The sequence below is a fragment of the Odontesthes bonariensis genome, chromosome 14, assembly GCF_027942865.1.
Source record: "Odontesthes bonariensis isolate fOdoBon6 chromosome 14, fOdoBon6.hap1, whole genome shotgun sequence".
Taxonomy (NCBI): domain Eukaryota; kingdom Metazoa; phylum Chordata; class Actinopteri; order Atheriniformes; family Atherinopsidae; genus Odontesthes; species Odontesthes bonariensis.
The window spans coordinates 5,157,267-5,179,122 of record NC_134519.1 but is presented as its reverse complement, the minus strand read 5'-3'; the positions used below and the strand labels follow the sequence as shown (position 1 = coordinate 5,179,122).

At 43.8% G+C, this 21,856-nt stretch overlaps 1 protein-coding gene across 2 annotated transcripts in view; it reads right to left on the bottom strand.

The window, feature by feature from the left end:
* LOC142398603 (solute carrier organic anion transporter family member 5A1-like) overlaps positions 1-21,856 on the bottom strand; it is a 52,840-nt gene that overhangs the window by 9,151 nt on the left and 21,833 nt on the right. For both annotated transcript variants that reach the window (XM_075482666.1, XM_075482665.1), the window contains 3 exons: positions 16,778-16,910; positions 9,714-9,931; positions 8,695-8,859 (listed from right to left, as the gene is read on the bottom strand). In XM_075482666.1, the coding sequence (XP_075338781.1) occupies positions 8,695-8,859; positions 9,714-9,931; positions 16,778-16,910 (516 nt within the window). The remainder of the gene's footprint in view (positions 1-8,694; positions 8,860-9,713; positions 9,932-16,777; positions 16,911-21,856) is intronic.

Here is a 21,856-nt window from a genome sequence, read left to right as displayed (position 1 = left end):
CCAACATCTTTCTAAGGTTTCTGCACAAACTGCAGCTTCATCACTGAGGCAACAGTCAGAAAGCAGGATGTGCAAAGGCAGGCAGGAGAAATCATGGAGGAAAAGGGGATATCACACCAGATAGATGCACATCTTCTCAGAGAGCACCAAAAGTACCAGCTCAAACTATTCTAGGGCCTATTTCAGGGGCTAATTACTGCCTGGTGCACTCAATGTAACTATCCTTATGGCTGTAATAGTTTTAAACAGTTTTAAACAGTTTTAACACACAGGTCAGGAGATTCCTCAGGCAGTAATTCATCTTATCACTTGTCTTTGTGGTAAAATCCTTCGTGGGAAAGACGAGACAAGTCTGCTGATCATAGAAGTGCTATTAGAGGTCAAAATATCATTCATCCAGTTGCAGCATATCGTGTTGAATTTAACCACCATTTCCTCTCTAAATAAGTTGAATGCTTTACTTTCTAGGAGGAAACATTTTTGGATTAATCATCTGAAATACAGACAGTAACATAGACTTGTTACTAAGTTACTTATGATGCTCATTTAGGCCTCATATTGGAGCTATTTCTGTTGTTCCATTAGAAAATATTCAATTGTGTACATAGGTTTTGGCGTATTGAATGTGTTTTGTATCATATATAACCCTGTTTATGTTGAAATTAACCGAAAAAAAATCAGTTTTTTTCTAATTTGTGGCGTTATAATAAAATCTCTATGGCTGTGTTCGAAACCGCATACTTCTCCTACTACTCATACTGACTTTTTTCCCGGATGCATCCTAGATTCTCCTAAATGTTGGGTATGCATCATGAGGTTACTCATACTCAAACTACCCAAGATGCAACGTAACGTGACGTCGCCGATCGTCATTTCCTGTCAAAACGGCAGTTTCAAGCTAGCTACAACGAGGGTAGGTTCACTTCCTGTTTTCAAAACAAAAGCACCAATTGTATGGTAATGGCTTTCCCTATGATAAAAGGCAACGGGTATTTTATTTTGTGAAAATAACAGGAAGTGCGTTGCTCACTGCGGCTAGCTTTAGTAGCGCCGAATTCGTGGGAACAAAATTGTAAATAGCCGGTATTTTGTCAGGTTTTCAACACGTTGGGGATCTAAACGACTACTTTCTCACCTGAAAATGTTTCAAATGTTGCTAAAGTTTACAGAGTTTAGAGCTTCAGAGAAATCAGCTTCAGGCCGGCTGATTTCAGCTCGGGCAGGAGCGAAATGCATTGTGGGTAAACGCTCTGCATACTGTCTGATCGATCAGTATGCAGAATGTAGTATGTAGTATGCAGTATGTAGTATGTAGTATGCGGTTTCGAACACAGCCCCAGTATTTTTTCTAATTTCTGGCGTTATTATACAATCTCTATGGCTTCGGGAGGGCTCGCCCCAACGTGCTTTCGTCATACGTAACGTGAAGACAGCTAGCGTAGCCACCGCATGCTAGTCCTGTTTAAGGTCAGCATGGCCACTGTAAACTACTCTGTAAATAGTTTAATTACTGTAAATGAATGTAAACAGTCTGGTGGTGTCTTTGATTAACAGAAATTGTAACTATTTGTAAAGGAAAGTTAATGCTAATGCTTAATGCTAATTAATACTAATGTTTTCAGCTTGTATCTGGTCCCTTTTAAATAAAGGTGAAGCAGAAATCTCTCTCCATGTTCAAAGGTATCTGAAGGTAATCTGATTACCTACTAAAGGGGAAATCTTTATCTAGTGCTTTAAATGTGAGTTGACCAGAGAAATAAACTAATAGTGACAGCTAACTTATTAATTTACCTGTTGAACGGGTCACTTTAGTCATCATGGCTGCTGTTTTCCCCCTGAGAAGTTTGTCAGGAGCTCCTGCTGGTTTTTAAAGAACCGATTGTTTTCTTTACGTAATCCCCATCAGCTGTGTGACAACAGCGTGGCCTGCATAACAAATAAGTGGCTTTGTCTTATTAGTACTGAGGTCTGGTCAAAGAATTCTTTAAAAAAAACTCCTATCGTCTTTTCTTAAGCTCTTTACTCGACCTCGACTGAAAAGCTGCGATGAAAATCCAACCACGCTTCCACAAAGCTGCTGGTCTGTAGCTCTGAAACTACTCGAATGTGCATCATTATTACAGAGATGTTGGAGATAATGTCGAATATTATCTGATCATCACGGTTCGGAACAGAAAAAAAGGAAAAGTTCTGTCCTCAGATTCTCCCACATCGTTTATCACAGTTATGGAGACGGGATGAAAGTGATGCAGCTGTAAAAGTCGTGGGCGGGACAGAATGATCTCCTTTAGCTCAGAGAATAGTTAGATGTTTCCGATGCTGAAGGAGAACTCAAACAGCTCTCAGTATGGCTGCTGCTCAGCCACTTCCAGGTTATTTCACTCAGTTCAGAGTATTCCTGAGCGAAAACCTGCGTGATGAAGCCGATCTCAGTCACACTTAAGAGTTCACCGGATCCCCAGAGATGATATTTCAGGAACTTTCAGGTCCAGGGCAGGTTGCTGCAGGCTCAGCATGGACGCAGAGGAAAAACCACGGGCTGAGGTAGGGATGGGAATCGAGAACCGGTTCCGATTGGTTCAATCCATCGATATCATTTGCCTTTATGCTGAACGATTCCCTTATCGATGCCCATCGAAACAACGACGTCACGCTCGCGCAAGAGGCGATCAGCGCGAGCAACACCATGGCGGAGAGACAGAAGCGGTCCTAAGTGTAACATGTAACCTGTGCCACACCATCATTTCATGCACGGGTGGAAACTAAAGCCTTTGTTGACGGCGTACGGCATAAAGTATCAGGAGTGCCGTGTATTTGACGCTCTGTGCCGCCAGTCATCCAGTCCTATACGGTCCAGCAGTAGCTTTGAATTCTACTTTAATCCTGTAAGAGATCTAGGATCCAGAGAACAGTTTTATATTTGTTTTTATTTACACTTTCATTTATTTTAGCACGTGGTCTCTACTCAAATAGTTTATCTGTCTTGTTCAGTGTTCAGAGACTCATAATAACTTAATAAAATGTGTTTTGTTGACACTGAAAAACTGTGAGGCCTACCTTTTCCACACAGAGAAAAATCCACAGGAATCGATTAAGAATCGGATCCATAAGCAGAATCGATAATGGCATTGATATCGATAAAATCTTATCAATTCCCATCCTTAGGCTGAGGAAGGGAGCAGAAATAGAACTAATGTGCCTCTGCTTGCACTGCTGGGCCCTGTACCTGCACCGACCTCCCCAGGTGGGCCCTGTACCTGCACCGGCCTCCCCAGGTGGGCCCTGTACCTGCACCGACCTCCCCAGGTGGGCCCTGCACCTGCCCCGGCCTCCCCAGGTGGGCCCTGTACCTGCACCGGCCTCCCCAGGTGGGCCCTGTACCTGCACCGACCTCCCCAGGTGGGCCCTGTACCTGCACCGACCTCCCCAGGTGGGCCCTGCACCTGCCCCGGCCTCCCCAGGTGGGCCCTGCACCTGCCCCGGCCTCCCCAGGTGGGCCCTGCACCTGCACCGACCTCCCCAGGTGGGCCCTGTACCTGCACCGACCTCCCCAGGTGGGCCCTGTACCTGCACCGGCCTCCCCAGGTGGGCCCTGTACCTGCACTGGCCTCCCCAGGTGGGCCCTGTACCTGCACTGGCCTCCCCAGGTGGGCCCGTCCTCTGTTTGAGCAGCAGTTTCTCTGCTCTCCTGACAGAAAAAAACCTGAACCAGAGTGGGAGCTTCTCTCACCAGACAGGACCAGGGCCGGTTTTTGCTATGGGAAATGTGGGCGACCTCTATGTGAGGGCGCACGAGCCCAGGCCACAACACAAACTGCTTCCAGTCCAAATAAACTGTAGTTCATTCCTAGAATGAACATAGACCCATATTGGAGTTTGAGGTTGGCTCCTGTCGGGTTTGTCAGCCATTTAAAAGCTAAATGAAATAGCAGATATTTGTCATTCGGACAGCCGGCATCCTCCTCCTGAAAAGGAACTCGGACAAACGAGTCATTCATCACCGTCAGGTTCTGCTTTTGCAAACTGAATCAGCTGGAACTCTGCAGGCATCAGCCTCCCTGCAGTGACCAGACAAGCTGTTGGGAAAACGCAGCGATCACAACAGCAGCCGCCTCCAGTCGGCCTCGCGTCACCATGGCAGCAGGCGTCTCAGCGTGGGCGGCCTCCAGGAGGGCAGAGACAGAGTCCCCACGGTGGGCGGCACATCGTGCTCGTCCTGTCCGGTGCAGCAGCCGTGAAGCTTTAACCGAACACCGAGATCCTTAAATTATTCACCTAATTTAGTCTTTAAATCAGATTTAAAAGGCTCCTCAAGCTCTAATTGGGGGCTCGCACTCGCATAGTAGCTCATAACAATATGCTAACAATAACAATAATTTTTTTCAAATAACACATGCACACACTGATCATTTAGTTTGCCTTTCCCATGATAATCCACCACTCATATAGAGATTTTTCTTTATCCGTATTATTTATATTTTATTCATTTCAACTTCACAATGTGCAGGGCTCCAGACTAACTTTTTGCACTGGTTGCACTGTTGCGCCTAACTTTTTTTCTTAGGTGCACCAGCACAAAAGTTAGGCTCACAGGACGCAGCAGGGGGTAAGAAAATGTTCATAAATGATGTTGCTAATATGGGATGTCACACAGCTTCATGTCAAAAGAGGCGAACTATCCCTTTAAGTTTGCGTTTTTGTAGTATTAAGTATTTTTTATTAAGCATTAATTAAGGCTTAATGGTGTTTCCTAAAGGGGGGACTGTTAAACCTGGCAACGCAGCCCGCTTAAACCACCGTCACGCTAGCTCCTTTAGCCAGCGCGAGATGCAGGTACAATGGATCGGTTTTTAATTAAAAAAGGGCAAAAACCAGCACAGAAACCAGCACAGAAACCAGCACAGAAACCAGCACAGAAACCAGCCCAGAAACCAGCCCAGAAACCAGCACAGAAACCAGCACACAAACCAGCACACAAACCAGCACAGAAACCAGCACAGAAACCAGCCCAGAAACCAGCACAGAAACCAGCACAGAAACCATGCTCATCCTGAATGTCTCACTATGATTACAACAACAAACTACAAATACAACATGAAGAAAGTCGAGCACATGCACGCCAGCTTCCGCTCATCCTAGTATTAAGGTAAATGTGGTCTGAATTGAACATGTATTGGCTGTGTTGTTTCTGTTTTATATGTAGAAATGCATATTTGCTAAAGGGGACTTTAGTATGTTGTGGTAAAAGTGGCTCTAACCTTGATTTTGCTGCCAATGTGGCTCTGGTGAAATAAATAGTGAGCATCACTGGTTTAGATGCTCACAAGATTAGAAACTTTGTTTTCAGTAAAACTTCTCTTGCACTCGAGCTACTTACAGCATGTTTAAGGGTGAGTGAACAGCAACAGATCTGTCTGAGGAGGCAGAGCCGCCCTCTTCTGTGCGTCATTAAACCTCTTATGAGCAGAAAATGATGCAGACAGACTGAAAGACAGCCATGGCCTCTGGCTACCGACTCACAGTCCAGGAGAAGATGACCCGGAAGGATCTGAAAACACTTTATAACACTCAATCCCCTGAAAAAGGTAAAGAAATGACTGAATCTAACCAGAAACCTGCGCCTTGCTGTTTCGTGTTCAACAGACACGAGCACCGGAGGTCCTGGAACCTTCTCTAATCTTCAAACAGCCTCCCAACAGATACTTTTACACACCGGAGAACGACATAATGTGAGAATGCGGCAGTTTAAATCACGACTTTGCAGCCCACTCCTCCTCCAGCTGAGACACCGATGCAACTCAACACCTCAAGGTCTCTGATAACAGCCCAAACAAGACGTCATTTTAGAAAATCTCTTTGGTAAAAGACAAAAACTATAAACTAGGGCTGGGCAACAATTAAAATGTTTCATCTAATTAATCACATGATTTCCCTGATTAATCACGATTAATCGCATTTGTACGCAGAATCCAAAAATGAATCCAAAAGTAGCGTATAGCTTTTAGCATTTAGTTTTATTTTAAATGTGCTGCCATATGAATGAAAGTGCCATAACATTTGTTGTGCAAACACACTTTTAACATCAGCATCTTTCTGTAGTTTTTATGTAGAAGCCTCGCTCCACTGTCTGTTTCCTTGAATGACTTGCTGCTATCAGTTGTGTGTTTTGCCTTTAAGTGATATTTTAGACTGGAACTACTACGCTGAGAAGACAATTCAACTTGGCAGTGTTTACAGATGACTTTGGTTCTGTCGACTCCGCCGTCTGGAAGAACTTTAAAATGAAAATGGCCGAGTAAAAGTTCCGTACCCTTCTCCATGTTTGGTGGATCCACCGATTACTTTCTTTTCCTGTTCCACAGCAGACAGCAGCAGACTTTTACAGAATAAAAGCCTGTGAGCAGCAGACTTTTACAAAATAAAATAAATAATAAAACAGGGGTGGTCTGTGGCGTAGTGGGTTGAGCAGGCGCCCCATGTACAGAGGCTTTAGTCCTCGCTGCAGCTGGCCCTGGTTCGAGTCCTGTATTGGACGGCCCTGTGCTGCGTGTCGTTCCCCCTCTCTCTGCCCCCTGCTTCCTGTCTCTCTCCACTGTCCTATATAAAAAAAAAGCCCCCCAAAAAAGGCACAAAAGCCCCCCCAATTTTTAAAATTTTTAATTATTTTTAAAATTTAAAATAAATAAATAAAACCTGCGTTATTGTGCGATAAAATATGTACCGCCGTTAAATAATTAACGAGTTAACTCGCCCAGCCCTACTAAAAACCCAAATCAAACTGTTCTTGGTTGATAAACTTCCTCTCAGCTGCCAACTTATCAGCAACAGAGGGGCTCCGTTAGGTCGAGATAAGCTTCTGAGGAAAAGCGACACGTCTCAGGCCGTCCGGATGTTTAACGTCCGATCAGAATGTCTTTAGAATGACGACTTTGACTAAAAATGACCGTTTAAATTAAGACTACAGGATGTATATGAGGACTTTACTCTAATGTCATTCAGTGAGATAAAGGCAAAGTTTGATATACCGCAAAAACACTTCTTTAAGTATTTACAACTTAGAAGTTTTATTCTGGCACACTTAAACAATTCGGTGCAACAACCTTCATTCTCCATCTTAGAAACACATGTTACAAAAAACTGTTTGGGTAAAAGATTGGTATCCCTGTTCTGTAACATGTTGGTTGAAAACCAATGGCAGGAAAACTCTGATAGTAAGAGACCGCAATGGATACAAGACCTAAAAGAAGATATTACACTCAATGAATGGAGTGAAATATCTTTAAAAATACACTCAAACCATCAACACTCGATTGAGAATGATACAATTTAATTGGATAATGTGAACATATATCTCTGCTGAGCAATTAAATCAATTTGATCCTAATATACTTGATCTATGTTATAAGTGCAACAATCACCAGGGTACATTATATCACTGTTTATGGAAATGTGAAGAGAGCTCTGTGTTAAAGTATATCTCTCAGATACATCTTTATGCCCTGAGGTGTGTATTTTAGGCATTTATCCAGATGACTGTTCTTTGGTCGACCTTTGTTTACTGCAGGCCAAACGCTGTATTGCATTATGCTGGAAGAATGCTGGTTGCCCCTCTTTTACCCCGCTGGTTAAATAACTTAACATCGAGTTTGGCTCTTGAGAAACTGACCTATATTGTTAGAAAGAGGGCTTCTGAATTTTATGATCTTTGGAGGATATTTCTGGGAGAATGAGATAATGAAAATTATTTAATTTGTTGGTGGGAGTGCAAGCTGTAACCTACATTTTGAATACTTTTTTAAATGTATTATTATTATTTATATATGTGTTTATTTACTTATTTATTTTTATTATTTTCATTATTTCTTATTCATTGCACAGTTTGCTGTCTAATTACTGCGGTTCATTGTATCTTTTTTAATCATTATTTTCTTTACTACCATATGTTTTGGATGTTTAAATTGTTGGATGTTGTTATATTAACATGAAAAACCAATAAATATATGTTTAAAAAAATAAAAATAGACCTTTTATGCACCAGAGATAAACTTTTCTTTGCACAAACAAAGGTGAGAAGTGTCTTTAAATGCCTTATATGAGCAATAAATGGAGAAAGGTCTGTTTCAACTGAGTAGTGAACGATAAACTCATTCACCTCTGCCAGTTTTATCCTCTTAAAACTAATCTGTGTTCCTTGAGAGTTTTTTTTACCGGGAACATTTTACGGTGCAGCTTCCATATTTAGGTGTTTTATAATATTAGCAACATTAGCTGGCAGTAAAGCGCACAATTAGCTTGCTAATGGGCGTGTCTAAGCATTTAATGCGTCAGCTTATGTGTCTGCATGTGATTTAGTTCAGGTGGAGCATTACCGTGCATGTGTGTGTGCGTGTTTCTGGGTGTTTTGTGTGTCGCGCACTAAATGTGCCAGCTCAGCGTCCCGGGTGGCCCCTTTATTTGAAGACCAGCCGTTGCTTTATTATTAATGTCGGCTGCAGCGCCGTGCTGACGGCCGCTCCCGCTCTGCTCTCAGATAAAAACCAGCAGCGAATTTACGTCCTGGGGTGAGTATTCTGGCCTGAGCTGCTGCAGAGATGTCACAGGCTAAAAAAACTCAGAATATCGGGCTTTCCGTAACACACAGCAGCAGATTTAAAAGGGCAAAGGCCTTTTCAGAACGAGTGCGTTTCAGCTCACCGGTGTAGATGCTGGCGTTGGACGCCGGAATCCCGAACTGGGACTCGATGAACTTGGGGATGAAAGTGATGAACGCGGTGACGATGGCGCTCTCTGCCGTGTAGGACAGGCTGACGAACAGGAAGGTCACGTTGCTGAGGATCCTCACTGCAGCTTTGGGGAGGTCTGGAAGGTCGTAGGAGAGAGCAAAGGTCGTGTCCGTGAGAATAAACTCAATGAGGGCTGAAAACTAGGCTCACACGAGCATCGCTTTCTGTGGATATAACACCCTTCACTAACTTACTTTCAGCCAGAAAAATCACAAATTCCCAAACGGTTATGGCCTCGGCTCAACGCTGCCCTGCGAGTTCTGCACTCTGGCCAACTGATGCGCCATGTACTACTACTACTACTACTACTTCTTTATTTATAAAGAACTTTAAAACAACAGCAGCTGTACAGACGAAAATCAATAAACATGCAAAATATGGACAAACAGAAACAATAAAACACGATAACAGAAAGTAAGAGCAAAAATCTTAACATGTGTTAAAAGCCAAAGAATGAAAATGTGTCTTAAAGGGACAGTTCGCCTCTTTTGACATGAAGCTGTATGACATCCCATATCAGCAACATCATTGCAGACCGAACTGCAGACCGAGCAGCAAACAGCGTAACAGGCGCGGCTGTCGGCAGGCGGCAGCAGGCAGTGATACGAAGGGAGAGAAAATATGGCCAAGAGATTGTGAGGTCTGACTTTTTCCTGGAGAACCATTTTGTGATGCAAATGTTTTACTCTGTTGAACGCATATTGTTCTGAGAAGCAAAACGCTTTATTTTTTAAACCCCAGCCAACTAGCCGGACTACCTTCATCAACACCAAAACGAGGCTGGAACTCTGCTCACAGGACGCAGCAGGGGGTAAGAAGATGTTCAGAAATGATGTTGCTGATATGGGATGTCATACAGCTTCATGTCAAAAGAGGCGAACTGTCCCTTTAAAGCACTCTGTGACGCTGAAGCTAAAGGACTGATGGTACCTTTAATGTCCTTCCCGAAGCCCATGGAGGAGGTGACCGTCTGGCTCTTGTTGTTGCTCTTCTCCTTGAGCACGTCGTCGTCGCTGGACAGGTCGTCCAGGCTGACCTTTTTCCTCCTCTTCTTCTTCTTGTGTCGGGGAGGCAGCTTCTTGGGGAAGGTGAACATGGGAAATATGACCAGGAGCATGGCCACGGCACACAGGAGGAACCCGCTCCACCTTTTACACACAGAACACAGCAAGGTCTCCGATTAAAGACGTGAAGTCAGGTCGCACAGATGTCCGATTCAGTCAGATTACATCAGGGTGAACACTGAGGGACTCCACTGACCATCTATAAAGAGGTTTACAGGTGAAAACAACAGGCCTAAAAAGCTTCAGTTAGCTTGTTTTTAGTCTCTCACACAGGCCTCTGTAACATCACTTATCAGTCGTCTCACATCACCTCTAAAATCTGAAATATTCAAGGCAACATGTCTCTGTTAAAGCTGTCTGAAACGGGTCGTATTAAAGTCAGAATTCATAATTATCACTGAATGTTATATCAAATCAAATCAAATTTATTTGTAGCACATTTCATGTACAAAACAGTTCAAAGTGCTTTACATAAAATAAAAGCATTGCAGCAGGGAGTGGAAGAAGCATTAAAAATACATTAAAGAATATAAAGAGAAACAAATAAAATAATTTAAAGGAATTTAAAAACAAGCAACAGTCCAGATAAATTCAAAGATATCGTGCAGAGCAGGCTTTTAAAATCTATTCTGTGACTGACTGGAAGCCAGAGTAAAGATTTTAAAGCTGCTGTGATGTGTTCAGATCTCTTAGTCCGGGTTAAAACTCCAGCAGCAGCGTTCTGGATGAGCTGCAGATGTTTAATGCTCTTTGTGGGAAGTCCAGTTAAAAGAGCGTTACAGTGATGGAGTCTGCTGGAGATGAATGCATGGATGAGTTTCTCCTGGTCTGTGTTCGAAACCGCATACTTCTCCTACTACTCATACTAACTTTTCGAGTTAGTATGCGAGTTTGAGTAAGCGAGAAGTTCCCGGATGCATACTAGATTCTCCGAAATGTTGGGTATGCATCATGAGGTTACTACTCATACTCAAACTACCCAAGATGCAACGTAACGTGACGTCGCCGATCGTCATTTCCTGTCAAAACGGCAGTTTCAAGCTAGCTACAACGAGGGTAGGTTCACTTCCTGTTTTCAAAACAAAAGCACCAATGGTACCGTAATGGCTTTCCCTATGATAAAAGGCAACGGGTATTTTATTTTGTGAAAATAACCAGAAGTGTGTTGCTCACTGCAGCTAGCTTTAGCAGCGCCGAATTCGTGGGAACAAAATTGTAAATAGCCGGTATTTTGTCAGGTTTTCAACACGTTGGGGATCTAAACGACTACTTTCTCACCTGACAATGTTTCAAATGTTGCTAAAGGGCCCGAGTCTCAAGATATTTAAAAATTTATACATGACTTTGCAGGATCTTTACCAGCTTCACAGACATCGTGTCTGATTGCTTTCAGATGCATCTGGAGACACATCCTGATACCAGCTGACTGACTTAAATCTGTCTATTTGGGTCCTTTTGGGTCCATTTGGGTCCTTTTGGGTCCATTACCTCAGAAGCTGACTGAAGACAAGTTTCGGTGCAATCTGTTGGTTTCCTTAGCTAGGAAATTGGTTTTGAATTGGCTCTATATGAATTAATTGGATTATTTTATAAATATTTATGATTACAATGAATTGAATTCCAATTGGCTTGAATTGGACTTTATTATTTAAGTGCCTTGAGATGACATTTGTTGTATTTGGCGCTTTATAAATAGAAATGAATTGAAAATTGAATAGAAGCCCCTTGGTGCCAGGTGTGAAATGTGCTAAAAAGGCAGTCTGCCTGTGCAGCATCATAACTTTGGGCATTATTACTGAGCACAGGAATAAATACACCGGTACAACGCATCCTCTTCCTGTTATCAAACCCCTGTAATTCACGTAGGAAGCGGCCCGGCTGCGCGCTGGTGAGTCACCGGTGTTATGCTGTCAGAAGATGGCATCACCGAGGCCTCTAAATAGATGACTAATCACATCTCACATGCTGCAGCACTCTTTCAGATGGAGGTAAGATACGTGGAAAAATGTGCTCTGCAGAGAAAAAACACATTACAGCTCGGATTTGAGCTGAATCTGAGTTTCTGCGGCTTCTTCTTGGGTTTTTCAGAACTGAGCGTGGGCGTCGCACCCATGGAGGATCTTTAAAGCAAGATGATTTCACCCCCCACACATTTTCCAAAGGTAAACCTGTTTGCCCACCCTCGTAGTGCACCAACATACAAAAATGGAGCGCACCTCAGCCCCTTTACGCTGCACGAAAAGGCATTGGTCAAACTGAGTGGACATTCACCCAATCACAGACTGCTGTCCGCGACCCGGCCACCGGCCCGGGAACTTTGATATTACGTCAGAGATGAACTATATCGGAGCTTCTGTTAGTCACCGATGGCTGAGAGTGAATAAAATTGAGAAGAGAAGAAAGATAAGGAGGCAGAGATGCCAAAAAGGAAGAGGCAGCTGAAAATTGACTTCTTTTTCAAGTCAAGTTGTCATGTAAGTGAATGCAGAGGAAGCCGGCTCTAAAGTCAACACCATGGCTGTGTTCGAAACCGCATACTTCCATACTACATACTTCCATACTACATACTTCCATACTACAAACTTGCAAACTGCATAATTCCATTTTGCATACTGCATACTGATCGATCAGACGGTATGCAGAGCGTTTACCCACAATGCATTTTGCTCCTGCCCGAGCCGAAATCAGCCGGCCTGAAGCTGATTTCTCTTAAGCTCTAAACTCTGTAAACTTTAGCAACATTTGAAACATTTTCAGGTGAGAAAGTAGTCGTTTAGATCCCCAACGTGTTGAAAACCTGACAAAATACCGGCTGTTTACTATTTTGTTCCCACGAATTGGGCGCTACTAAAGCTAGCCGCAGTGAGCAACGCACTTCCGGTTATTTTCACAAAATAAAATTCCCGTTGCCTTTTATCATAGGGAAAGCCATTACCATACAATTGGTGCTTTTGTTTTGAAAACAGGAAGTGAACCTACCCTCGTTGTAGCTAGCTTGAAACTGCCGTTTTGACAGGAAATGACGATCGGCGACGTCATGTTACGTTGCATCTTGGGTAGTTTGAGTATGAGTAGTAACCTCATGATGCTTACCCAACATTTAGGAGAATCTAGTATGCATCCGGGAACTTCTCGCTTACTCAAACTCGCATACTAACTCAAAAAGTTAGTATGAGTAGTGGGAGTAGTAGGAGAAGTATGCGGTTTCGAACACAGCCCATTTCTCTCTCGGCCCTCCTCCCCCCCTGCACTAAGCCACACATCGGAACTTAAAGGTAGGGTAGGAGATCCTGGATTTTGAGTCCAGCGAAGCTGCATTCTGAAAATACACAGGTAAAAAGTCCCAACCCTTTTCTTCACTTTCCCCCCGAAGCCACGCCTCTAGAATACATGAACGTTTTGACATGAATTGTGAACGGTCCGTTCACAATGATTGGATAGTGTTTTTCCTAGATTGTACGTTCTAGAGGCCACTAAAACTTTTCATTTCTGTGTCAAAACTTTTAATTAATTGGTTGCAATGGGGGTGTGAAGAGTATTTCAAGCAATATGTAAAAAAATGCTCCAGAAAAAGATCCCCTACCCCACCTTTAATGGGGAAAAATAGTGTTCAGAAGCTTCCTCTTTTGGCGATCTACGGTGGGCTCAGGGTAATTATATCTTTTCAAGAGAGTTTTCAATCAAGCCATGATGTTTTTTTCACTTTGTAGCCTACAGTAAATCCATGGTAATAACTCCGTGATAGTGATTAAATGTTACATTTTGTGATTAAAAATGTGTAAATTATGATACCGGACCTCTATTGTGAGGCTTGACCCTTTTATAATCAGTCTATATGGGACGACACTGAAGTTGGCCTCCGATTCGTGAATTAAAGGGATGGGCATAAAGGGCCATTTCACTGCATTGTTTTGCATTTTGATCGTCCTAAACTAGGTCCTGCATGGAAACTACATTAGTTACACTGCTCAAATATGGATAGAAATATTATAAAGAGGCTATAGATTCATTAAAACCTTGTTTGGAATTTGTGAAACCTTTTTCTGATTTGTGAAAATGCAGAACAGGGCCATTTTAATGCCTTTTTTTTTGTTAAAAAAATACAAAAAATGCAGTGAAATGGCCCTTTATGCCCATCCATTTAATTCGCGAATCAGATGCCAACTTCAGCGTTGTGTCTATGGGCTTGATGTGGTGCTGATGTGTCCCCCCTGGATCTGAGAGGACATCCAGAGACTCCAACTCAGGGATGTGTCCCTTCAGGTTACTGTTAAAGACTTTAACAGTTTAACAGTTAAAGAAGAGGCAACAACAGGCACAAACCCAAACCCAAACATCTTAAGGCATCACTTGAGATGCCAACATTTCTTGGAGGTATATAGTGAAGCAGTGCCCATAATAGTTACAGTCTGGCATTGTTATCTAAGGTTTACTCTGATACGCTGCGGCAGAAGAAGAAGAATTACATTAAAGCAGAAATTACAGTTCATTTTGGATTTTATGAGCTTACAAATTTGGATAAGACACATGCTGACAGTCCGTTTGGAGGAGGCAGGAACTGGTATTTACCTCATTTCCTCATTGCTTCCAGACTCCTTTGTAACTTTTGTCTCTTATTACTGAAGACGTCAGAACATCTGCCCAAAGAAACCTGACTAACACGCCCGGTGGGACGCGTACCGACCTGATTCCAGACCAAAATGAGCCTGAAACATCTCATTTAACTAGGCCACCCTCTACAATCAGATGTCTTCTGCTCTAAATCACAAACTGTTCCAAGTCTTTACAAGTTTAGTTGCTAATAAACTGAGTGATTTGGAGTAATTGGTGAGACGATGCGAGCCAAAAGCAACAAAGTTTGAGTCCATCTTCCCATCCTCTCCGACTTCTGTTCCGGGTCTCTGACATGCAGCCCAAACCAAATGGTTCCCACCAGTTTCCTCCAAGGCGGGCCAAGGCCCATGCTCATACACGTGCACATACACGTGCACATACATGAGTCATGTAACACCGTCAGAAAAAAATCTCAGAATGCTGAATAAGACTAAATCTTTACATACGGCTCTCAGATGTCTACTAGGTGACTAAAACTAGGACCTGCACCAATCGGTGCACCGATTTTCAGCAACTAATAAGCTTAAAGGGACAGTTCGCCTCTTTTCACATGAAGCTGTATGACATCCCATACTAGCAATCCCAGCTGAGCGAGGAATCTTGGCTCTCGCTTTCTTTTTATCCCTCTTACTCTCTTTTATTTTCACTTTTAATCTTAAGTTGTTTTATATTGAATGATTAGTATCCCATGTGTTGTATTTGTTGTTGTAGTGTTTATGATTATTTTTAATATGCTTTTCTTCTGTACAGCACTTTGGTCGACTGAGGTTGTTTTAGATGTGCTCTATAAATAAACTATGACTATGAGCAACATCATTTAAGGGGGGACACAATGTGTGGTAGAACTTGTTTAAAGGGATAGTTCGCCTCTTTTGACATGAAGCTGTATGACATCCCATATCAGCAACATCATTTCTGAACATCTTCTTACCCCCTGCTGCGTCCTGTGAGCAGAGTTCCAGCCTCGTTTTGGTGTTGATGAAGGTAGTCCGGCTAGTTGGCTGGGGTTTAAAAAATAAAGCGTTTTGCTTCTCAAAACAATATGCGTTCAACAGAGTAATACATTTGCATCACAAAATCGTCCATCCAGTAATCCAAAACAGTGTTTTTTTTTTCCCTCTTTTCTGTCTTCTCAAACCCCAGCTGGTGGAGGCGGATGGCCACCCTTCGTGGTTGTGGTTCTGATGGAGGTTTCTTCCTGTTAAAAGGAAGTTTTTCCTCTCCACAGTCCTCAGGCTCAGGACGGGAGATTGGACTGAAGACAAGTTGCACCGAAACTTGTCTTCAGTCCAATCTGACGGCGACTGTGGAGAGAAAAAACTCCCTTTGAACAGGAAGAAACCTCTGGCAGAACCAGAACCAGGAAGGGTGGCCATCCGCCTCCACCAGCTGGGGTTTGGGGTTTCAGTGCAATCTGTTGGTTTCCTTAGCTAGGAAATTGTTTTTGAATTGGCTTTATATGAATGAATTGGATTATTTTGTAAATAATTATGATTACAATGAATTGAATTCCAATTGGCTTGAATTGGACATTATTATTTAAGTGCCTTGAGATGACATTTGTTGTAATTTGGCGCTTTATAAATAAAACTGAATTGAACTGAATCCAGGAAAAAGTCAGACCTCACAATCTCTTGGCCCTATTTTCTCTCCTTTCGTATCACTGCCTGCTGTGCAGACCGAACTGCAGACCGAGCAGTCCCCTGCTTCCGAGCAGCAAACACTATAACAGGCGCGGCTGTCGGCAGGCGGCAGCAGGCAGTGATACGAAGGGAGAGAAAATAGGGCCAAGAGATTGTGAGGTCTGACTTTTTCCTGGAGAACGATTTTGTGATGCAAATGTATTACTCTTTTGAACGCATATTGTTCTGAGAAGCAAAACGCTTTATTTTTTAAACCCCAGCCAACTAGCCGGACTACCTTCATCAACACCAAAACGAGGCTGGAACACTGCTCACAGGACGCAGCAGGGGGTAAGAAGATGTTCAGAAATGATGCTGCTGATATGGGATGTCATACAGCTTCATGTCAAAAGAGGCAAACTATCCCTTTAAACAAGTCCTACCACACATTGTGTCCCCCTTTTTTAAACAAAAAGAGGGTACATTTCATACTGAAAAGCCTGAAATGTTGCTTCAGCGCAAGCTTAGCTGGTCCGAGGAGTGTAAACTAAGCAGGATGCACACAGCGGGAGAATAATAAAATATAGTATTTTAAACATTTAAATCAACATCATCACTGTGGGGCCCTTTTCCTATGAAATAAATATCATCCAAACACGTGAACTCCAACAAAACGCCGGCTGATCGCTCTCACCAGTTGCCAATGAAGCGAGGGTCACTCTGGTCGATGTTGACGACAGTCTTGGGGTCTACGTAAAAGCCGATGAGGACTCCTCCCAGCAGGTAACCAGCAGCCGGGCCCAGTGCTCCCATCACATACATGATAGCTGAGAGGAGAACATGAAAGATAGGCATTAGATCTTTAAAGACACACAATTTGTGTTGCATGATAAACACATGTACGCTGAATTTTATTCACTTTAATCTTAGTTTCCATGAGCTGCAGTAAAAATAGGACTCTAAATGCATCCATTTGGTGTTTGAGGCTGTAAAGTTGAGGCTAAAATCTTCAGTTACAGAGTAAATATCCGCACAGTGAGGCCACTTTTTATATGAAAAGGTGATTTCATGGAGTGAAAAAGTAGTAAAGGCGAGACAGCTCCTTCTTGTTCAGACATGAAAACAAACTATTACAATAGTCCAAACGCGAAGACACAAATGAAGGAATAATCAGCTCCAAATTATTTTGTGATACCATTTTCCTGAGTTTGGAGATTTTCCTCAGTTGAAAAAAGCAGTTTTTGGTCAGCTGTTTGACGTGTCTTTGTCAAACACAACACCCAGGTTTCTGAGGCTGGGTTTAACAGACTGGCCGAAGTCACCCAAGTACTGGTTTAATCCCTGGAATGGAGTCATCAGGGGAAATAACCAGTGTTTCTGTTTTATCCACATTCAGCTGCCAGGTGTTATCATTTAGCCATCGTTTTATCTCCACCAAACAATGAACTAAGGACTTTAGCCTCTGGAGCTCAGCTGGCTTGAAAGAGCAGTAAAGCTGGATATCATCAGCAAAATATGTGGTACGAAACATCAGAAAATCTCTCCATGATTTTTCCCAAAGGGATCAAATACAGCAAAAATAATACAGGACCCAAGACAGAACCTTGAGGGACTCCACACAACGGATCTGCTGACTCGGACCTTATTTGGTTAGCTGTGACTAAAAAGGAAGAAGAAAGAATAAATATGTGTACAAGTAATGTTCCAGTTGGACTAAATCCTCCTCCCACGGACAGAGAGGCTGCTTTGGCAGCTTTCAGTCATTTGTTTCCTCAGAAATTTCTCATTAAAAACAGCCTGTGGTCGTTTTCCACGAATAAAACCAGGTGACAAGTTACTGCTTCTTCTGCACAACTACCCAGCATTTCACCAGTTTCTTCAGATAGATTTGACCCCCGACCTCTCTTCATTCTTTACCATAGATGCTGATTTAGTTTATGTCTCTTTAAAGCACTCAGCCGTCCAAACTCAGTGACATCTGCTTAACTTTGGGCCTCATGCAACGCTTCATTCCACACCTAATCTGACACTCATGTGTGCAGATCACATGACCGCGCAACAAGGAGCCCGCTGGAGGCTGGGAACGAGATTTCTCCAATTAGTGGGAATTAAAACCTGCAAATCTTTGGCTCGGGTTGAAAGCAAAGACAGAAAATCCGGTGGCGTGACTTAAAACTCGGAGCTGGACCAGGCACAGAACCAGCTATCCAACGGTCAGGGTCTGGGAAACTCACCGCCAGCTCCGGCTTCACGCCAGAGAGCCTTCTCCTTACGGGAGATTATGTTGGCTTTTAACTCGGGTTGCATAGAATATAAGAACGTTTTTCCATCTTATTTGGCTGATATTTATCAAGTTCCCTCTTGTTCCATTGATCGATTTTCATAAATAAAGAGACAACCCACTAGTTCATTACCTGGGCTTCAGGTATTACTGTGAAGAACCTTAGAAATGACCTTTAGCTCACATAAAACACTTCTGGAGGAACGTTATTCACTGGGCAGAGCCTTCAGTCATCAGGCCCCTCTCTGTGGAACCAGCTGCCAGTTTGGGAGGCAGAGCCTTCAGTTATCAGGCCCCTCTCTGTGGAACCAGCTGCCAGTTTGGGAGGCAGAGCCTTCAGTTATCAGGCCCCTCTCTGTGGAACCAGCTGCCAGTTTGGGAGGCAGAACCGTCAGTTATCAGGCCCCTCTCTGTGGAACCAGCTGCCAGTTTGGGAGGCAGAGCCTTCAGTTATCAGGCCCCTCTCTGTGGAACCAGCTGCCAGTTTGGGAGGCAGAGCCTTCAGTTATCAGGCCCCTCTCTGTGGAACCAGCTGCCACTTTGGGAGGCAGAGCCTTCAGTTATCAGGCCCCTCTCTGTGGAACCAGCTGCCACTTTGGGAGGCAGAGCCTTCAGTTATCAGGCCCCTCTCTGTGGAACCAGCTGCCACTTTGGGAGGCAGAGCCTTCAGTTATCAGGCCCCTCTCTGTGGAACCAGCTGCCAGTTTGGGAGGCTGAGCCTTCAGTTATCAGGCCCCTCTCTGTGCAACCAGCTGCCAGTTTGGGAGGCAGAGCCTTCAGTTATCAGGCCCCTCTCTGTGGAACCAGCTGCCAGTTTGGCTTCAGGAAGCAGACACTCCCTCTACCTTTAAGATCAGGCTTAAAACTTTCCTTTCTGATAAAGCTTTCATGTCGGCTCAGCCATTGTTGATCTGTCAGACGTGTCTTCCTTTTAAAATTGACGTTTTTTGTTTCCCACCGACACCACAAGCTTTCTCTGATAGAACAGTTTTATTTAGTTTGATTGGGTTTTCTTTTTGACCCGAGATGACTTGCTGCTGAGAAGTGGTGCTATACAAATAAAAGGTGCATCAGTTCCAGATGAGAAAGACCCCAGTGGATATTCAGTTTAACAATAGCTAACTATCGTTTCTTCCATCCCTCTCAAAGGCATCGCAGTATGTTTTATAGAAGAATTTCATCTTTCTTATTGTCACCTCCCAGCACTACACAATGGAAAAGATGAATATGTTTGAATGTATTTAATTACTCAGACATCCAGGCCAATAAGGAAAGCGTTCAGTTCTCTACACACTCATCCCTTCCCAATCAAAAGCCCAGTATATTCTACATATTCTAGTATCCTTTATCCCATCCCTTACATGACTTACATGACTGCCGACATAGGATGATAAAACAGAGGGAAAGGACAGACGGCTTCCAAAGAGACTCGTGGATAATCCCTTTTACAGGGAAAACCCTCGGCTGCCCTGCAACCGTGTTGCGCAACGTGATGCCGACCATTGGCAGAGGGATGAAAGATGACCGGGCTTCAGCATACGGGCACCGCCGAGGCATGAGGAGCCACCAGGAAATTACACAGAGATGGGAAAACGTGACAAAGGAGAAGGTGATGAATGCTGCATGATTAACGATGAAAGATGCTTCGTTAAGGAACGTGTGAAAGTGTAAAATACACATCATCAACAACCCGACGCCATGAGAGCGATTAAAGCTCAAACGTGACAAGTTTTTTTTTCTTTGGTGAAAAAAAATACAATAAAGGATGAAAGTGAAATGAACAAAGATGAAAGGCAGAGATGGGACAGGATGGAGGCAGGAAAAAGAGGAAGATGGAGCGCGCCGATACCAGCCTGCTGTTGTTGAGCCAGCACCGTTTGTGCTGATGGAGGAAAAGCCTTTAATGGTATCAGAAGCAACAGATTCCCAGTCTCATCGTTCCCGTCCATCACTGCTCCGCTCAGCAAAGCCACCGCCGCTCTGCAGCCCGAGGGCGGCTGCAATCCAACTCTCAAATGTTAGGCTTCATATACTGGAAACTCGATGCTGCAGTAATTAAATCAGAACCACTCAGAGTAACCTACCCATCGTTCCTCTTCGGCTCTTTTTAGGTCAGAGTCAGGAACGGTGGAATAAATAGAGCCTGACCGACATTTCAGTCAAACCATGGAACTTTCCCATCACAGATTTACCTTGTTTGATGATATAAAAACATTTAACGTTATTAAAACATCGTTCGGTAACAGTAGCTCGAGTCGATGTCTCAGCTGAGCAGAGGGTGGAGCAGTCGGGTGGTGTTTTCACAGCAAGTCGCTCATTAGCTTGTGAAAGATGCACTATATTACCTAAAGTATTCACTCATCTGCCTTTACATCCATATGAACTTCAGTAAGTTCTTAATCCAGAGGCTTTAATATGACGTCGGCCCACCTTGTGCAGCTATAACAGCTTCAACTCTTCTGGGAAAGCTTTCCATAAGGTTTAGGAGTGTTTATGGGAGTCTTCGACCGTTCTTCCAGCATCTGTGAGGTCAGACACTGATGTTGGACAGAAGGTCTGGCTCTAAGTCTCTGCTCTGATTCATCCCAAAGGTGTTCTATCGGGTTGAGGTCAGGACTCTGTGCAGGCCGGTCAGGTTCTTCCGCACCAAACTGGCTCATCCATGGCTTTATGGGCCTTGCTTTGTGCTAAGGTGCGCAGCCATGTTGGAACAGGAAGGATCCGTCCCCAAACTGTTTCCCCAAACTGTTTATATAACTTAAACTGACAACATAAGCCCCTTTCACACTGCCGAATAACCCGCGTTTAATTCGCGAATTTAGCGTGTCCGCTGTTGTGTTCACACTGCCGACCCGGGCTGCCGCGTCAACTCGACTCGCCTTTCGACCCGCGTCGGACCCTAGTCTTTTTGCCGAGCCGAGTTTGATGTGAACACAATCGACGCGGGTCGGACGTGGGCGTGACGTGAGGAGTTTAAAAGACAGAATGGACAGCTGATTCAGAACAACAGCGACAGGTGAGGACAAGTTTTACTCTGTTTTAGCCTGACATCAAGTTGGAGACATTTTTTAATATGGCCAACTGGGGAGACAAGGAGGTCCGCGAGCTCCTCAGCCCCCGAGCAGAGGACGTTATTTACCGCCACATTTCGGGGACGGTGAAAGATGGACCTCTGCTGGAAGGGCTGAGAAAGATGGGAGAGCGCGGTTTCCCACGCAGCAAGACGCACCGTAAAGTAACATCTCCATGAACTGCATTGCAAAAATGAGTCCTTAAGGTGTCCCGCCATCGTTTGTTTCAAAAATTTGATGCAGACAGGTGTATTTCCCCCTACCTCCGACGCATGGCTTGTGCCTACGTCATTACACGCCCAGCATTTTATGTGTTTCGTGTGACGCTCTACCACTAGGCAACGCCCCCTGAACTCGGCTTCAGGCGACACGGGTCACCCTGACACGCCAAGCGTTCACATTGCTCGACGCGGGTCGAAGG